At 37.4% G+C, this 16,217-nt stretch overlaps 3 protein-coding genes across 4 annotated transcripts in view; 1 reads left to right on the top strand and 2 right to left on the bottom strand.

Annotated features, from left to right (window-relative positions):
* Positions 1-1,586: 1,586 nt before the first annotated feature.
* LOC101294256 (inactive beta-amylase 9-like) lies at positions 1,587-4,018 on the top strand. The gene is made up of 3 exons (XM_004296745.1): positions 1,587-1,925; positions 2,447-2,929; positions 3,022-4,018. The coding sequence occupies exons 1-3, from the start codon at positions 1,701-1,703 to the stop codon at positions 3,904-3,906; spliced, it is 1,593 nt and encodes a 530-aa protein (XP_004296793.1). The 5' UTR covers positions 1,587-1,700; the 3' UTR covers positions 3,907-4,018.
* A 2,331-nt stretch (positions 4,019-6,349) lies between these two features.
* On the bottom strand, positions 6,350-9,354 carry LOC101293770 (tubby-like F-box protein 3-like). Of its 2 annotated transcripts, XM_004296744.1 has the most exons (6): positions 8,950-9,255; positions 8,334-8,421; positions 7,965-8,094; positions 7,692-7,871; positions 7,015-7,497; positions 6,350-6,762 (listed from the first exon to the last, which is right to left on the bottom strand). In XM_004296744.1, the coding sequence occupies exons 1-5, from the start codon at positions 9,253-9,255 to the stop codon at positions 7,029-7,031; spliced, it is 1,173 nt and encodes a 390-aa protein (XP_004296792.1). In that variant the 3' UTR covers positions 6,350-6,762; positions 7,015-7,028. The 2 variants fall into 2 exon arrangements, with proteins under 2 accessions (XP_004296792.1, XP_004296791.1); XM_004296743.1 differs by having other exon boundaries at positions 6,673-7,512; positions 8,950-9,354.
* Positions 9,355-15,281: 5,927 nt separating this feature from the next.
* LOC101293477 overlaps positions 15,282-16,217 on the bottom strand; it is a 5,978-nt gene continuing 5,042 nt past the window's right edge. Inside the window, exons 10-12 of the mRNA XM_004296742.1 lie at positions 16,003-16,124; positions 15,698-15,911; positions 15,282-15,552 (exon numbers count right to left, since the gene is read on the bottom strand). Coding sequence (XP_004296790.1) covers positions 15,500-15,552; positions 15,698-15,911; positions 16,003-16,124 — 389 coding nt within the window. The 3' untranslated portion in view covers positions 15,282-15,499. The remainder of the gene's footprint in view (positions 15,553-15,697; positions 15,912-16,002; positions 16,125-16,217) is intronic.

Below are 16,217 nucleotides of genomic sequence, written 5' to 3'. Positions count from 1 at the left end.
GTTTTAACTTAAGCAGTGAGTCGAATTTTGCAATTTTTTTTTCCTCTCTCTTATACTTCAGCAGTACGGGAAGGTGTGGAGTTTGTTGGATTTGAAACATTCAAGCAGAAAAATATAGAGAGAGGAAGATACTGACAAGTCACAGTGAGTTGAGGGAACAAAGGATAGAGGTTTTAGAGGTAGGTGAGTAGAATGTTGTTGGCTACTCTGCTTTGAGGTTCTGTGTTCTTTTCCTGGGAACTTGGATTGGTGAAAAGCAAAATCCAAACGGACTCTCCTACTCAATGATCCATTTCTTCCCAATAAAGATTTCTCTTTTCTTCCCAATAAACCTTGGTTTTTATTGTTCTTTTATACCTATCTACATGTTTTCGCATATAAGCTTTATAGCTTAAACAACAAGTTAGATTCTTACTTTGGATAAGTAGTGTTGTTCCTTATGTATAACATACAATGTATTCAAATTCTATGAAGTACATATCAAAAACTTTTCCATCAATCAACTGAACCATTGCCATTTCATAAATGTATATATACACCGCGCCAAGGCGCGGGTATCTTCCTAGTATATAAAAGATGTCATTCTTAAAATAGCCACCACAATGAGTGAAGAATTCCTAATGAGGTGTTGGAGTAGGATTAGGGCAAACAGCAACCTGAGTGTGCCGAGTCTTTAGTTATCCAACGTTGACTGCTATCCATCTTCAAATCCCATATCTCAAAAAGGCAAGAACTAGTTCCTCAAATTATAATTTGGTTGAAGAAATGACATAATGATTATCGACAAAAACGAGTATCATTAAGTAAGCTACAACTTCAAATTCAGTTAACCAACATTTGATGATGCACTTAAAAACAAGTTGATTGTGGAGTTCTGTTTCTCTCATAAGACACGATTGAAACATTACTCTTAAATAACCGAAACAAATTGAGGAATTATTAATTGAGCTATAATATGGAACTTATAATATCCACATTTTGGTGGTTCAAATTATATACTACTTTTTAGCCTTTTTAAAAGACATAGTGTTGAGGCACGTATGTTGCTATAAAACCTCATTACAGTTTTAAATATTATCATTATACGAAATCAAGCTTCATTACATTTACTTAAAATAACAAAAAAACCTCCTTCCAACTTGTTACTTCTATATAATGGTAAAATTTGATTCTTGACCTAACAAAAAGATTATACTATAAGTTATGGATAAGGCATGTCTAAATCTAAATGAGACAACACAGAATCTAGTTATCAACAACCTTGAGTCCTTGATATCAAACCCCCAAACCAGACCACATGGCTAAGAATATCCTGTTAATAATCAATCAAACTTTTTTTTTTTTTTTGATAGGAACAAAATGGAAATCAATCAAACATTTAAAAAAACCAGTTTTTGGATAAGGAAATTTTCATAATCACAAAACCAACTGCTTGGCCCTTAAAAAATAACAAAAAACCTCTCAATTGTCACTCGACACGTGGCGTGTTCCCTTTGGTCCACCACTTTTTCTATTCGCGCGTAAAAGCGCGTCTGCCGCCCTCAATCCTTTGGTTATATAAACCCTTCCTCTCCTAGCCTATTTTCACTCACAAAGTTATCAGATTTTCGTTGAAAAATTCAAGAAAAGCAGATTCTGGGTTTCGGTTTTTGTGCTTAATTGGGTATTGGGTTGTGTAAAGATTCGAGTTTTTTTCGGAAATGGAAGTTTCATTGTTTCAGAGCTCTCAGGTGAAGATTGGAAGAGCTGAATTGGGAAATAGGGAGTTTGGGTTTTGTAAACTGAGTGGTGATTTGAGGACCCAGATAAGCTTTGGTCGAAAAACCAGCTGGAAAAACGGCCGGGTTCAGTTTACTCTCCGGGCGGTTCAGTCTGAATCGATTCGACCCGTTAAAGTTCCGGGTCGTGTTAAAAGATCCAATTCGGTAAGTGCTTGTTCTTGTGTTAGTAGTTATGTTGATTTGTTGTATGTTAGGTATATTTAGTTTGCTAGATAGTGAAAGAAATGAAAAATAGTAGCAAGTTGGAAGTAGAAAGTATGTGATGGCTTGTGAGTTGTGAGTGTTTGGTTTATGTTTGAAGTGGTTTTCTGTGAGGTTTTGAAGAATTTGATTGTTGTAAAGGTAATACCTGATTAATACATGAAAGAATAGAAAAGGGTTTTGAAAAAAGGAGGAGATTTTGATGTTTGGTAAGCTCTTAATTTTTGAGTTGAATGGTAGAAGTTCTTTTAGAACGTGTATTTCAAGTGGCAACTTCATGCTTTGAGGTTGTAAGCAGCTGATATATAAAATTTGTTCTCTGCGATTTGCTAAATATGTAGAGGTTTAATGCTTGAATTACATGGATATTGGTATTTAGCAAACTAGGTTTAGCCAGTTTGGCTGTAGGCTTAGTTACTAGTGTTGATGGAGATTGATTTGGTTTTTTTGCTTGGTGTTTTCAGAATGATGGGGTGAGACTATTGGTTGGGTTGCCGCTGGATGCAGTTTCAGACTGCAATTCGGTGAACCATGCCCGAGCAATCGCGGCTGGACTAAAGGCTCTGAAACTATTGGGAGTGACCGGCGTGGAGCTTCCGGTGTGGTGGGGAGTTGTTGAGAAAGATGCCATGGGGAAGTATGAGTGGTCAGCCTACCATTCTCTAGTAGAGATGGTTCAGAAAGCCGGTCTTGAGGTTCATGTATCACTCTGCTTCCACGCTTCTAATCAACTGAAGATCTCACTCCCTGATTGGGTGTCTAGCTTAGGGGAGTCCCAACCTGGTATCTTCTTCAAAGACAGGTCAGGGCAGCAATACAAGGAGTGCTTATCACTGGCTGTTGATGAACTTCCTGTTCTCAATGGAAAGACTCCGATTCATGTTTACCGTGATTTCTGTGAAAGCTTTAAAGCTTCGTTCTCGCCTTTCCTCGGTTCCACAATCACGGTAAGCAGTCTTGATTCTTTTCAAGTCTATAATGAAAATCAGTCATCGTGGGTTTACTATGTATACTGAACTCCTGTTTTGCTAAATTTCAGGGCATCTCGGTGAGCCTTGGACCAGATGGCGAGCTTCGATATCCTTCTCATCACCAGTCAGTCAAAAGAGGCAAAATTCCTGGGGTAGGTGAATTCCAGTGTTTTGATGAAAACATGCTTAGCGGTCTTAAACAACATGCTGAAGCAACCGGAAATCCTTTGTGGGGTCTTGGCGGTCCCCATGATGCTCCAAGCTATGACCAGTCACCGTACTCCAATGCCTTCTTCAAGGACCATGGGGGATCATGGGAGTCACCATATGGTGATTTCTTCCTGTCCTGGTACTCAAACCAGCTAATATCTCATGGAGATCGGATCCTTTCCCTTGCTTCTTCGACTTTTGGTGAAACAGAAGTCACAGTATATGGCAAAGTCCCTCTAATGTACTCTTGGTACAAAACAAGGTCTCACCCATCCGAGCTGACATCTGGGTTCTATAATACATCCTCTAGAGATGGTTATGAAGCAGTTGCAGATATGTTTGGAAGAAATTCCTGCAAAATGATATTGCCGGGATTAGACTTATCAGACGTACATCAACTGCATGAATCCCATTCTAGTCCCGAGTCATTACTGTCCCAAATTATAATGGTTTGCAGAAAGCACAGGGTCGAAATTTCTGGTCAAAATTCTTCAGTTTCAGGAGCTCCAGGAGGCTTTCAACAGATAAAGAAGAATTTGTTAGGTGAGAATGGGATAGATTTGTTCACATACCAGAGAATGGGAGCATATTTCTTCTCACCTGAGCATTTTCCTTCATTTGCTGGATTTGTACGAAGCCTTAATCAACTAGAATTGCAGTCAGATGATCTACCTGGTGAAGATGAAGCTACTGAATCTATTCATTCCAACTCAGAAGCAGGAATCCACATGCAAGCCGCTTAGTGTGAATTAGAATTGTACTCGTGTAAATATAAACTTGTACTTAGATCTGAAGAGTATGGGGCAGAATTGTATAAGTGATTGATCAAATATTCTTAACCAGCAATCTGGTGATCATACAATGAGCAAGAGACTGGTCATTTGAGATATGTAAGCTTACCCATTCTCAAGTGCTTAAAACCTTGAACAACTTTGTATGCTTCAATACCTTCCATGAATCCGAAGAAATACGTAGGTTTTGCACTATAATATATGCCTCGGGGGTTTGCAATAATCATGTACATCAGCAAGACAGCAACTTAGTTGAAAGGAAGTAATCAAGTTTACTTGTAGGTTCCCTAAATGGTTTTTTACAAGAGTAAAAGTTTTTTACTGTAAAACACCCCTTGGATTCTGGTACCTTCTTGTCTAAACTCTAAAGCATTAGTCTTTTAACTTTCACGGCATCCTGTATTCCTGTGCTTATTCTATTTCCAAAGTGATGAAGAGTGATGATGGAAACTTTGGCATTCGGCAACGCATCAACAGTTAGAGAAGAACAAAAACCATTGCCAAATGTCAAGATTGGTATGCGGATGAGGTTGTCGATGATATGGAGGATCAACAGTTCAACAACCTAGCAATGGCGCCAATATCATGCTTACCAACAACATAAGAATGAATATGTTGGATGATGTTAACTTTTCAAGATTATTATGGAAGCGACTACATCAAAGAAAACTAATGAGTTTCTATAAACTGAAAAAGATACAGTCCTCATAAACTACAAATTATGAGGAGATCGTCTACGACATGTTACAAGTTTGATGCATGTCTTCTCATTTGGGCGCTCTAGAAATCATGAAAATAGAAATGAAATAAATCTTTGGTCTGGAAAAGGTGTAGACATGGTGGAAGACATGTTGGAAATTATGTAATAATATCCAATATGAATGAAAATAAAATTACTCATGACCTTTTATTTGAAAGGGTGTGTCTTTTTTAATAGGTGTCTTTAGGAATAAGTGTCTCTTCAAGGAGATAAGTAAACAGACACGTTGGTTCACTTGAGATTTTATATAAACCCATACTCATATCTTCTTAAAGATAAGATTAAGATTCATCATTTCTTCTACAAGTATTTTTCGAGTCAAAAGAGTACAAAATATAATTTATGGTTCGCTAGAGTCCAAAATTGCAGTGCTTCTATTTTAGATCATCGATTGTTGTATTCTAAAAGGCGGATGCCCATCGAACTACAAGCACAAGGGTAGAGACGAAATCTGTCTTTAGTCAAGTGCATTTTTGCATGCCTCAATCGGAAAATTAAGTCAGTTTTTTCTTTTCCTTATACTTTTTTTTATAGGATTCTTATACTATTTCACTCCTATATTAGGATTGATTCGCTACTTTCAATCCTAGACGAATATTGTTATGTTTCCTATATTCTTTATTGAAATTTATATTATATATATGATTAAATAAATGATTGTTCCCCAACAAGACACACATGCAAAATAAGTCGGTGGCTATGATACCACTGTGGGAATCAGTTGCTCGTATATCGTTAACATTTGTAACTTTGATGTCATTCTTAGGATTGATGAGGATGAGTATAGTTATGGTGGATATAGGGCGAAGCACACAACACAATTTTTAATTCTTGATATGGTATTAGTCGTATTACTTTGTAACCACAATATAATCTCATGGAGGTGAGCGGCATCATATGACAAATGTGAAGCAAGTTCAACTAATTGATATGGGGAAACAAAAAATGTGAACCCTTTCTGCTACTGCTCAGTGCCTCAGTCCACTTATGAGAAGGTTTTCGATAAACGATCGACTTGATCAGATGATTCGAGTCCGATCCCCCTCACAAAGGACTACCAATCAGCAGAACCATCAAGGTGATAGCCAGAAGAGTCACGAGCCAAAGCAGCAATAAGGTTACTATATTCAAGGGAGGAGCTCTACCAAGCTGCGTCAGTTTTAATCTTGATTGAGCCTACAAATGGGAAGGGACACCAAACAATGCAGAAACTAGACTAAGGTTGGCGATAGAATCATTGAGCTGTACCTAAGGAATGCTTTGGACGCCACCAGAGAGTGATTAGGCTCATTGTGGTTGAACACTCGAAACACACCGATATTTCCATAAGTGATGGAGTTGAGGTACCATAAGTGGAAGCTTTGCTATGTAGCAGCAAGCGCTTTGGTTTTCTTGAACACAATATGGCTTCCCTTGTTAGCACTAGCTTTTCCTTTGTTAATTGAAGCTGAAGAGGAGAATTTCTTTGTTGTTGTACTTTGATGGTACTTTCTGGTAGTTGTAGTGGAGTGATAAACTTGTGTCCTAGGGAGATTGACTAAAAGACTATCTAATGCATTGGCAATCTTTTATATTGTCAATTTGCTACTTGCAAGAGGAAAAGAAGAAAAATACTTGCAAGAAAATAGGACTATTGAAATCCATTTGGAAAATTTCATTGACTGTAGCTGGACAAAGTCGGATTGAGCCATCAGATTGAACAAACGAACAAGTAGGAACTCATTTAATGATTAGACAACCTATTATACTCTTAACTAAAACCAACTGAAATTCGATATGTTGTCAAATAGCAAAAAACATGTCATGCTTTTATATGAACACTAAGCTATATACACTAACAAATGAAATATACATGTGGGGATGACAGAGACCGACAGCTCTATAACTTTCAGTTCCAGTAGTCTTCCATACCTTGAACAAAGTTGTGATACCAGTAAGTTTTGAAGCCTTTGAGCATGCCCTCTGCATAAGAAGTCCAGCTGCAATTACCTTCTCAAAAAAGGCTCATCGAATTCAACATCGTAACTGATTTTCCAACCTTGTTACTCCTACACCAGTAGAAAAATATAGGATTTATCAAGATTATGTAAATAGATATTGACGTGTACCAGACCGTCAGTAAATTGACTATAAAACTTATACATTACAGCAGAAATAGTAACCTACAGATTCCGGAACTGTCCATTACTCGGTAATAATAGTTGCTCATTTATGTCAACTTAACAATTTCCGGTGTTCATAAGTTTTGATTATTCAGATTCAGGAATAATTAACTATATACCAGACCTAAATCCCCATACCTGTTTCAAATGTATTATTCACAGGCGATCTTGGTGTCAAAGCTACTGAGGCAGATCGAAAATGCCTGGAATGCTGATATTGGGTACCTGTAATCCATGGTAAACAAGTCCTTGCCCACTTTACCAAATTGGAGGACAATCTTCTCGTGCTCTGGCCCAGCTGGCCCATTTTCTGGAGAAGCAACCAACTGAAAGTTTTTCACTGAAGCAACTGTTACTCTTCCATGAAAGTTCAAGCACCAACACTGGAGTTGTTCGTGCCACCTTGGAGCTTTGTTTCTTAACACGATGACCCCATCTTTTGGTTTCGCAGAAGGCCCTAGGAAACTTTCCATGCGAGTTGATTTTGAACGGAAAAATGGAAGGGACGGAAAGAACTCGGCAGTGCTACTTGAAAACTCTGCCTGCATGGGTGCTACTCCTCCAGGTTGAATCGACGTGGCAGGAATTCCATCCATGGTACATTGCATTCTCCTTGGACCCCTGCTTGCACGAACTCTGAATTTTTTTTTAATTATAAAAAGCAATTGCACCCTTATCTACTAAACTGAAATTCGTTGTGCCAATTATGAAAAAGAAGAAAAATGAAAGCATCAACCATCCTCATGCAGAAAATATTTTTGTATGTCTCAAATAAGTTCAATTCTAAAGGTAACTTATCGTGCAAAGATATTTACCTGGAACCCAACATATTTAGTTCGTAGGAAATGTGAGCCACAGGATAGTTGCCAGCAGGGACCCTAGGCGAAACTTGTTTCAAATTCACTAGCCTAGTGGATCGACTTTTTGTAAACTTGGCTCCCACATCAGTTGGCTGCCCATCAAAGATGGTGAACTTTGTTCCCAAAAAGTTTGATCTTGAGAAAGAAAAAAGGGAAAATGTGTTAATACTTGAGCTCACAAGAATAAAAAAAAATAAAAATAAAAACACAGTATACTGAATGATATACCTCAGTTTTCCAATATAGTTGCTGCTGCCCTTTGACATATCATCACCATTTAGTGAGATAATATAATCGGTGCAGGTTGGGCGTTTATACTTGCGAGCAGCAAGTAGGAACTTTCCCTCATCAGTTAATGCTGCCATGGACACCAGACGGACAATAAGTTAAAATCATAACAGCTCAAAAGAAAGCAAGAGGATAGGACCACCATATATAGAAAGTGACAGCAATATCTTGATAACAAAATCAATACCTAAATGACCTAACAAAATAAACCTCCACTGGAGACGGAAGGCCAGATCTTTGAAAAACAATCAAAAAGCTAGCCATAATACACATGTACTACATTAATGCTTTTGTTTTCGATGCGCTCACCATGGGTCAAACCGAGGTAAAGATAATATGTCTGGGTGGATCGGTTCCGCTTTATAAAGCACCGTAGGAGTTCCTCCCTTGGACCAGGCTGCAACCAACAACATCAAAATTCAGAAACAACACTCAGAAACTTTGCAAAAAATCAGACATTTTCCACTCAAAGATTATCACACAAAACCGTAGTAGAGTGGAACAAGATTCCTAACGTCCTTCCCACAAATGAAAATCCAATTCCCCCTACCACATGAAACTGGCTAAGAAACACAATCTTGAATTCTTAGATCATCAAATGCGAAAACCAAATGGGAATTATCACAGATGACAATCGTCAAGTAAAGCAGGTAAGCAATTTTCTTAGTAAAGATTACAAATTTAACTAAAATCAATCCCAACTAAGCAATATAACCACTACAACCCCATCATTTTCTATAAATTGCAATGCAGTGAGATCAAACACACCCTTCTACTACTTCTTAAAACAGATTCACAAGCCACCCAAATACCACAAAATCAATTTGAAAATCAATATAAAATAGAATAACAATCACTTCAAATCAATTAAATGAAATTCTCATCAACAATTAATTGAAACCAAAACCAAAGAGAAAACCCAGACCTGCTTGACGGAGATGGGGAAGGTGAGCTTCCCGGAGAGCTCAGGAGACTTAACGATCTCCTTGGTCAAAATCCTCCAGCTCCGGCAAACTCCGGCGCAGGCGACGACGCTCTTCCGCGGCGGCCAGGCGGCCTCAGAAGCCTCAATTCTCATCAGAACCTCTCTAAGCAGCTCCTGAGGCATGTGGGCCCAGCAGCTCTGCTTCAACGAGTCGCCCAACTCCGGCGCCGCCGCCGCCGACCGGTCCTGAACCACCCGCTGCGACCGGGAAAACCTCATGTCCTGGATTAAGCTTCTTATTGACATCTCTCTCCAAATTTTTGAATCAAAAGACTGAGTCTTTGTGATGTTTGAGGGTTTCTGAGTATTGGGTTTTGGGGATTTAAGGAGTTGAAGAAGATGAAGATGAAGAAGGAAGGATCGAGTGTTGTCTGTTTCTCTCTTGCATTTTGGTTTTGGTTTCTTATAGTTCTCTCACTTTTGAAACAAACAAAAGCATATGTTGCTTTTTAGTTACTGCTTTGGTAAAGTGTGTGGGTGAAAAGTGAAAACACTGGTAAGTATAGGAAACAAAAAGATAATTTGCTTTATAAAGCAGCAAGAATCAAATCTGCAAAATTGAAAAACTTGATTATTTTTCTTTACCTGAAAGTGAATATTTAGTCTACATTTTCACCATTTTTGGATTGAACATGGTATCATACAGGTGGCTTGGTGTGAAACTCAAGCAAAATGTGTATATGTTTCTTATATAATAATGTGAGATTCAATATTTTTGATAATATATAATATTTTTTTACTTAAAATAATGGACCATTTGACATGAAAATGTGGTATCAAATTGTGGTATAGAGAAATGCTTCTTGTATTGGAGTTTAGTGGTGGGTAGGCGTTTCCACAATCCAATAACCTCAACTACACCCAAAATCCATATTCGATTGATTACTTCAAGCATGAGATTAATCTTTTAAATTAGCATGTTTAGAATCAAGTCGTAACTTTTAATAGAAAGTTTATCTGTCTAATTTCATATATTTCACGGAATATGATTTTTGTCTTGATTAAAAACATCAACAGATGGAAATCATTACAAGTATGTAGATAATCTAATAATTAAGAGTCCTGATTAGATATTTTAACACACCAATCCAAACACTAACAAACACAATTTTGCCTAAACTAATGCCCTAACTTTGAGAACCAATACCGATACAAGAGAGAGTACCCAAAGCAATAGGGCATGAAGAATAGGACAACTATTCACCAATTGAAAATAGGGCATGAAAGTTCTTTCTTTATTCCCAAACCTACATTACACACTTTCTGACCAGCTGAAGTAATAGCGTATGGTCCAATATTAATAATGCTGCAGCTGCTGCGCCTGAAAACCCAATCCAAAGCGCCACAAATTATTATCAAAACGACCTCAAATTCAATTGTTGTCATATTTAATACATGTTGGTATTAAGGTCATATAATCTTTCCTAGTCTCAATCGATGGCCCGACGGAGCCGCGGAGGAGAAATTTTGCCGTCTAATCAAGGGCATCTTTTACAGTTGTTGACCTTCACTTCCGGTTAGGTCCGTAACGGCGATGCGAAATTACGAAAAGAGGTCTTCATGTCCGGCTGTTTATGTCATATATCAAGGCTTGTATTCCCTTATCTTCTCTATTCTTGTCTTCAATGAAAACTTCATATGAAGCACTATGCTCAATACGATAATACAATCGTTGTTTTTAATAGAAGAGAATCCGCAATTCTTAGTCGTAGCTCTAGTTGTAAAGAATACTTGTAGCTCTAGTAGTTGAGAACTATTGTGGCTTTAATATGATCATATTTTTGATATAAGCACAAGATCGATAGAATCTAAAATGAAAAATGAGTAAAAAAAAAGGAAAATGCCCATTTAGTCAAAAATAGGATTTTGAAAGCCCATTTCAATGAAAAAAATATTGAGTAGCCCATTCCAATGTTTTAACACGAAATATCAACTACACCCTCCGTCATTCGATCACCCTCTCTCCACTCTTCTCGATCTGAACACACACACACACACTCTCTCTCTCTCTCTCTCTCTGATCTCCAGCCATGAACGCCTTCAGCCTCGCCGACGATATGACTCACCTCATCAGCATCCTCATCCTCATCCTTCCCCTCCTCGGAGCCGACGCCGGAGACAAGGGAGATGACGGCCGAGAGACTTCTACGAGAACCTTACCTATACCTGGTGAGAACTAGCTTATTTGGGGTTGAATTTTCGCGATTTCAAGATCTAGGGTTTGATAGAAAGCATGGAAATCAAAAAATGACAAATCTGCAACTTGAAATTGAAGAGGTCACCTTAATTGATTGTTGGCTGCGTCCGTGGCATCCATGGAGTGGGCTTGAAGCACATTTACAAGTAGGCCAACATGTTAACTTTTACTATTGGATTCGATTAGATGTAAATACGGGAAGTAGAGGTAGTTTATGATAAGTGCGTACTTTGTAGCTTTCAAAATGGCCTGGACAATCATTTTGTTGTGCTTGCGGTCGTGACTTTATCATTTTCTGTTTGATAATTTTTTTGCTTTCGTTTCGATAATAGGTGAAAGTGTGAAACAATAGTATGGAGGTAATACACATTTTTTTTTTAAAAGTACTTTCTTCTTCTTCTTCTTCTTGGTTTTATGCTTTTCAGCTAGTTATTGGGGGCTAGGAACGCTGATTATTGGGGGTCAGTAACTGATTACTAGAGGTCAGTAACTGATTATTGGGGGTCAGTAACTCGATTACTAGGGGCCAATAAATAATTATTGGAGGTCGGTAACTGAAAACTGGGGGTCAGTAATTAATTACTGGGGGTGGGTAACTGAGTGACCGGAAAAAATCCGACGACCGGAGTCAGGCGATCGGTGACAGGAATCCGACGATCGATGACCGGGGACCGGAGTCCGGTGAGATTCCGGCAAAGTCTTCTCACTCTTTCATTTTCTCTCTCTATACATGTTAAAGGTGGTGAGGGTAAAATTGTCTTAAAAATATACAAAAATTATTTTTTTATTATGACTTTAATAGAGATTTGTGTATTTGGGTATAAGTAAGAACACCTTATATTGGAACGGGCTTATGTCTATTAGATTCATTAAAATAGACAATAAAGAGTTTAAATTAGTACTAAATGGGTATTTTTTATAAAGAAAAATTATTTTTGATATAATTAAGTACAAGAACAACACCAACGTAAGTACCAAAGAATCCAGAGTGCGAGTACCCCAAGTGAAAATTCTGTCTAGAATATATAGAAGGCAGTGAGTGTCACCCTCCAATATCAATCATATTCTATCTGTTCTTTTCTTCTCTCTCGCATACTTAGACGGCAAGCATGCTCACAAAGACAAGAGGATGATGCCAAAGCCAAAAAGGAAAGCAAGTTTAGCACAAACCACATTATGTAACTTGGTGTGAGTAATAAGGGAGAGGAAAGCTTTCTCACCTATTTTGACTCATCAAATTCCACCAAGAAAATGGTTTATAACATAAGACATGTTTGGCCTGAAGGCAAAACATGATCAAGAACATAATTGACCTGGCTCACTCAGTGCCTCTGGAAACTTTGCAAAAGGGTTGAGGTTTTAGTATTTTGTTATGTTCCCAAAAGCAACATGAAAGCTACAAACCAACTATGATTATTGTTCCTATCAAAAAAAAAAACTATGATTATTGTTGCTGCAACAACCCAAAACCATCCAGCTTTTCCATTCATTTGCTTCACAAAAAGTGAAAGCACATACTCAATTGGTAAGGATTAGGAAAGTGAAGCTTTGAAATATTTGTAATAGCACTGTTTCTAAAAGAAGATGAGTTCCAGCATTGTTAATCACATGAACAATATGATATTCCCAGCATCCCACACCTACACCAGCCTTGACTCATTTTCAACTCCCATTTGGGAAGGAACATAAAATACATAAAAGCTGCACCTATAAAGTTATAATCTATAAAGACTACTCAATGAAGATCGATTTTTATTCTTTTTAAATTTCAAAAAAAAAAAATTAAAGGAAAAGTGAAGGAAAGCATCGTATAGAGAATTAGAGACCCAAGACATCAATAACAGTTCCTAGGGCATTCCCTACATGATATATGCAGACAACCTTTACTCCTAGAGTGATCCTTTTATGTGTTTAGGGTTTAGGGATGCACAGTACTTGCCACAATGCAATGCACAATTTTGCTATTCCCTTCTATCCAGCAACACCAGACATAGCAGATAATATAATTGAAAGGAGTTCAAGCTGTTTATTGAAAATAAAAGACTAAGATAGATAAGCATTCCTAGCACACTAACAGGAAGCTGTCTATGTCTATTGCTGTCAAAAATTAGTCTTGTGCTGCTTGCTGTCACACATTAGTCTTGTGCATTCTCTCATTGCATGAATGCTAATGGAAACTTGCCAGTACCTACAGAACTCCCACTTAATTTCACATTGAATTGGAGCAATATGTCCCCATCTATACCCACTTTGGATAGCCACAAGAGAAATTGATGTAGTTTCTAGCATATACTTGCATGCTTGAGGTGTAGCTAATGACCCATGACATCAAGTAACATACTTGATTGACATCACATATTTCAAATTAAGAAATCGATCTAAAACTCAAATACTAATCTACTACCTTTTGGTATAAAACCAATGGTATAATCAAATAACCAGATATACTTACAAAAACTGTCTAAATTACATCTGGTTGGGGGGGGGGTTGAAATCAAAAGCTGTTTTAATTTGTGCAAGTAAGACACAGACCAACTATTCCCAATTGAGTAATGAGGGTAGCATTGGATGCAATAGTTATCTTCGTAACTCCCCTTTCATATTACCTTGGCTCAACTTGGATTATTGCTACCAGATGTTTTGTTACTTAGTTCGATCACAGTTGAGAATAAGACTTTTGAGTTTCCATCAGCCAACGAACTTCTGAGTTTTGGTAGTAGCAAAACTGCAATACTACAACAGGATGAAAAAAGGATTTCAAGTCTACCATAACAAAAAAAATTAGTATGAGAAGCCGAAGGCGCCAATGATTTTCACACAGATCTCATTACTCATCAACGCATGAACCATCCATCATATATGTTGTATCTACAGGTGCTGAGTTCCCTATAGAAATAGTAAATGAATGAAGGAAGTCTTTGATATTAAGACTCAACTAAATGGACATACCAAGCTTGCTATTCGGAATGAAAAGTAGGATGAAAAACTGTGTGAGGCATAGACCTTCAGTTCTACAATTAAAAACTGTGTTATGTTACTAAAAAAAAACTTCATGCCATATAGGCAAGCTTTTTGAAAGCCACTGTGTGAGTGAGCCTCTAATGTGCTACCAAGCAAAATGACATTATGTGTGGACGGAATCCTGTTAGTTAATACACAGACAATCCTCTCCGTCCAAAACAAAAACAAAAAAGAAGGCAGAGCTCGTTTTGCCACAACGTTTTGCGTAGTGGGTTTACCATCCCCTTCTATTCAGCAAAACCAGAGAGTAGATATTTCAATGGAAAAGAGGGCAAGCTGCTCACTGAAAGTAGAAGACCAAGATATTTAGACATTCCTAGCACAAACTAACAAGAAGCTGTCTAACTCTATTGCTGTCACACATTAGTCTTGTTGATAAAATAGTCTGGGGTTCATGTCCAAAATCAACTCGCAATGGATAGAGAGGCCCAAACCCTTATGAACCCACAGACAAGGTTTTATATTCCTGATGTGGGATTTATATCTCAACACTTGTGACATTCTCATTGATAGAAACTTGGTCCTAGCAACTGATATTCTGAGAACTCCCACTTAATTTCAAATTGAATTGAAGAAACATGTCTCCATCTAACATCTTTGGACAGCCACATTACAATAAGATGCAGTTTTGAGCATATACTTGTATACTCAAGGATGACATCAAGGAACATACTTGCATATATGATTGACATCATTTATTTATCTAATTTAAAAAATAAAATAAAAATTCCAAAACTCACATACTAATCTTTTATATATTGGTATTGTCGCTAATGCAATCAATATGACTTTATAATATTTCTACTATAGATGATAAGAAAGTGAAAACAATAGTGTGAAATGACCATTATCATTATTGCTACTTGGGTCATGAGATATACACAACCTGACACATAGTAAGATACCCCTCACAAAACCTTTATCATAACTGGAAAACCAGTTATAAACCAAGGGGAAAGGCAATGTGCATGTTGCCTTTTTAAGCATTTAAACCTTTTCCTCATTTCTCCATGCAGATAGGAATTATAGCAAAGTGAAAATGTAAACAAAAATGCATGGAACAAGTAAAATTCATATTTACAAAAACACAGATTTACACATGTTCGGAGAGCAATTTGCATCTAAACATAGGTATGGATTAACAATCATGCAGAGGCCTAGAATGGATTTCAATGATTTCCTCAGTCAATATAAAAAAAGAATCCTAATTTCTAAACTCACGTATTTGGTCAAGTAACACCTTCCCCGATCCTAAAAGTTTCTGCATGACTCCTATACAACAGGAACTCTGTCATTTCGCTGTTGCAAAGTTCCCAAAGATTGTCCTGCAAAACCAATGACATGATCCATAACATGATTGTACTAACAAGTTACAATATCAACAGTAAAAATCTAATCTACAGTTCTACACTGACAAATAAAATACTGAAAAATGAGAAGTTACAAATATAACAAAGAAATAGTGAATACCTGAGCTACCTGCAAAAGAATAAGGTTTTGAAAGAAGTTTGCTTCTTGTCAAACCTACACCTGCAGCCTGAGGCCTCGGAACATTATCAACAGGAAACTGATTTGAGAGGTCATCGGCAGGCAGGGAACCTATTGATTTGTCCAAGCAAGCTTCTGAAGTTTGTGAGAGAATTTGATCAGGTGTCTGTATAGAAGGCAAAGACTGCGTGTCCCTCTGTTATCATTAAAGTGATGACAGCTATGAATTAGTTGTTCCTCAGTAAAAGTTTACAGTTCAATCAAAATCTTCATATGTTTGAGCTCACCATGACAGTGCAAAGCTCCTTATTTGATACAACTGCCTCAGAGTATAGATGACAAAGTGCTGTACGGAGACGATTACTTCTTTGCGAGTAATATACTTTAGTAGCAAGGGGAACAGGACAATCTGATAATAAACTCATTTTTCAGCTACCATTGAACAGAGAACAGACAGAAGATAGATAATAGGAAAAGAAGGATAATCATGATAAACTTTCCA

This window comes from Fragaria vesca, linkage group LG4 (assembly GCF_000184155.1).
Source record: "Fragaria vesca subsp. vesca linkage group LG4, FraVesHawaii_1.0, whole genome shotgun sequence".
NCBI lineage: Eukaryota > Viridiplantae > Streptophyta > Magnoliopsida > Rosales > Rosaceae > Fragaria > Fragaria vesca.
The sequence above is the reverse complement of the archived record's forward strand: the minus strand, read 5'-3'. Positions and strand labels throughout refer to the sequence as shown.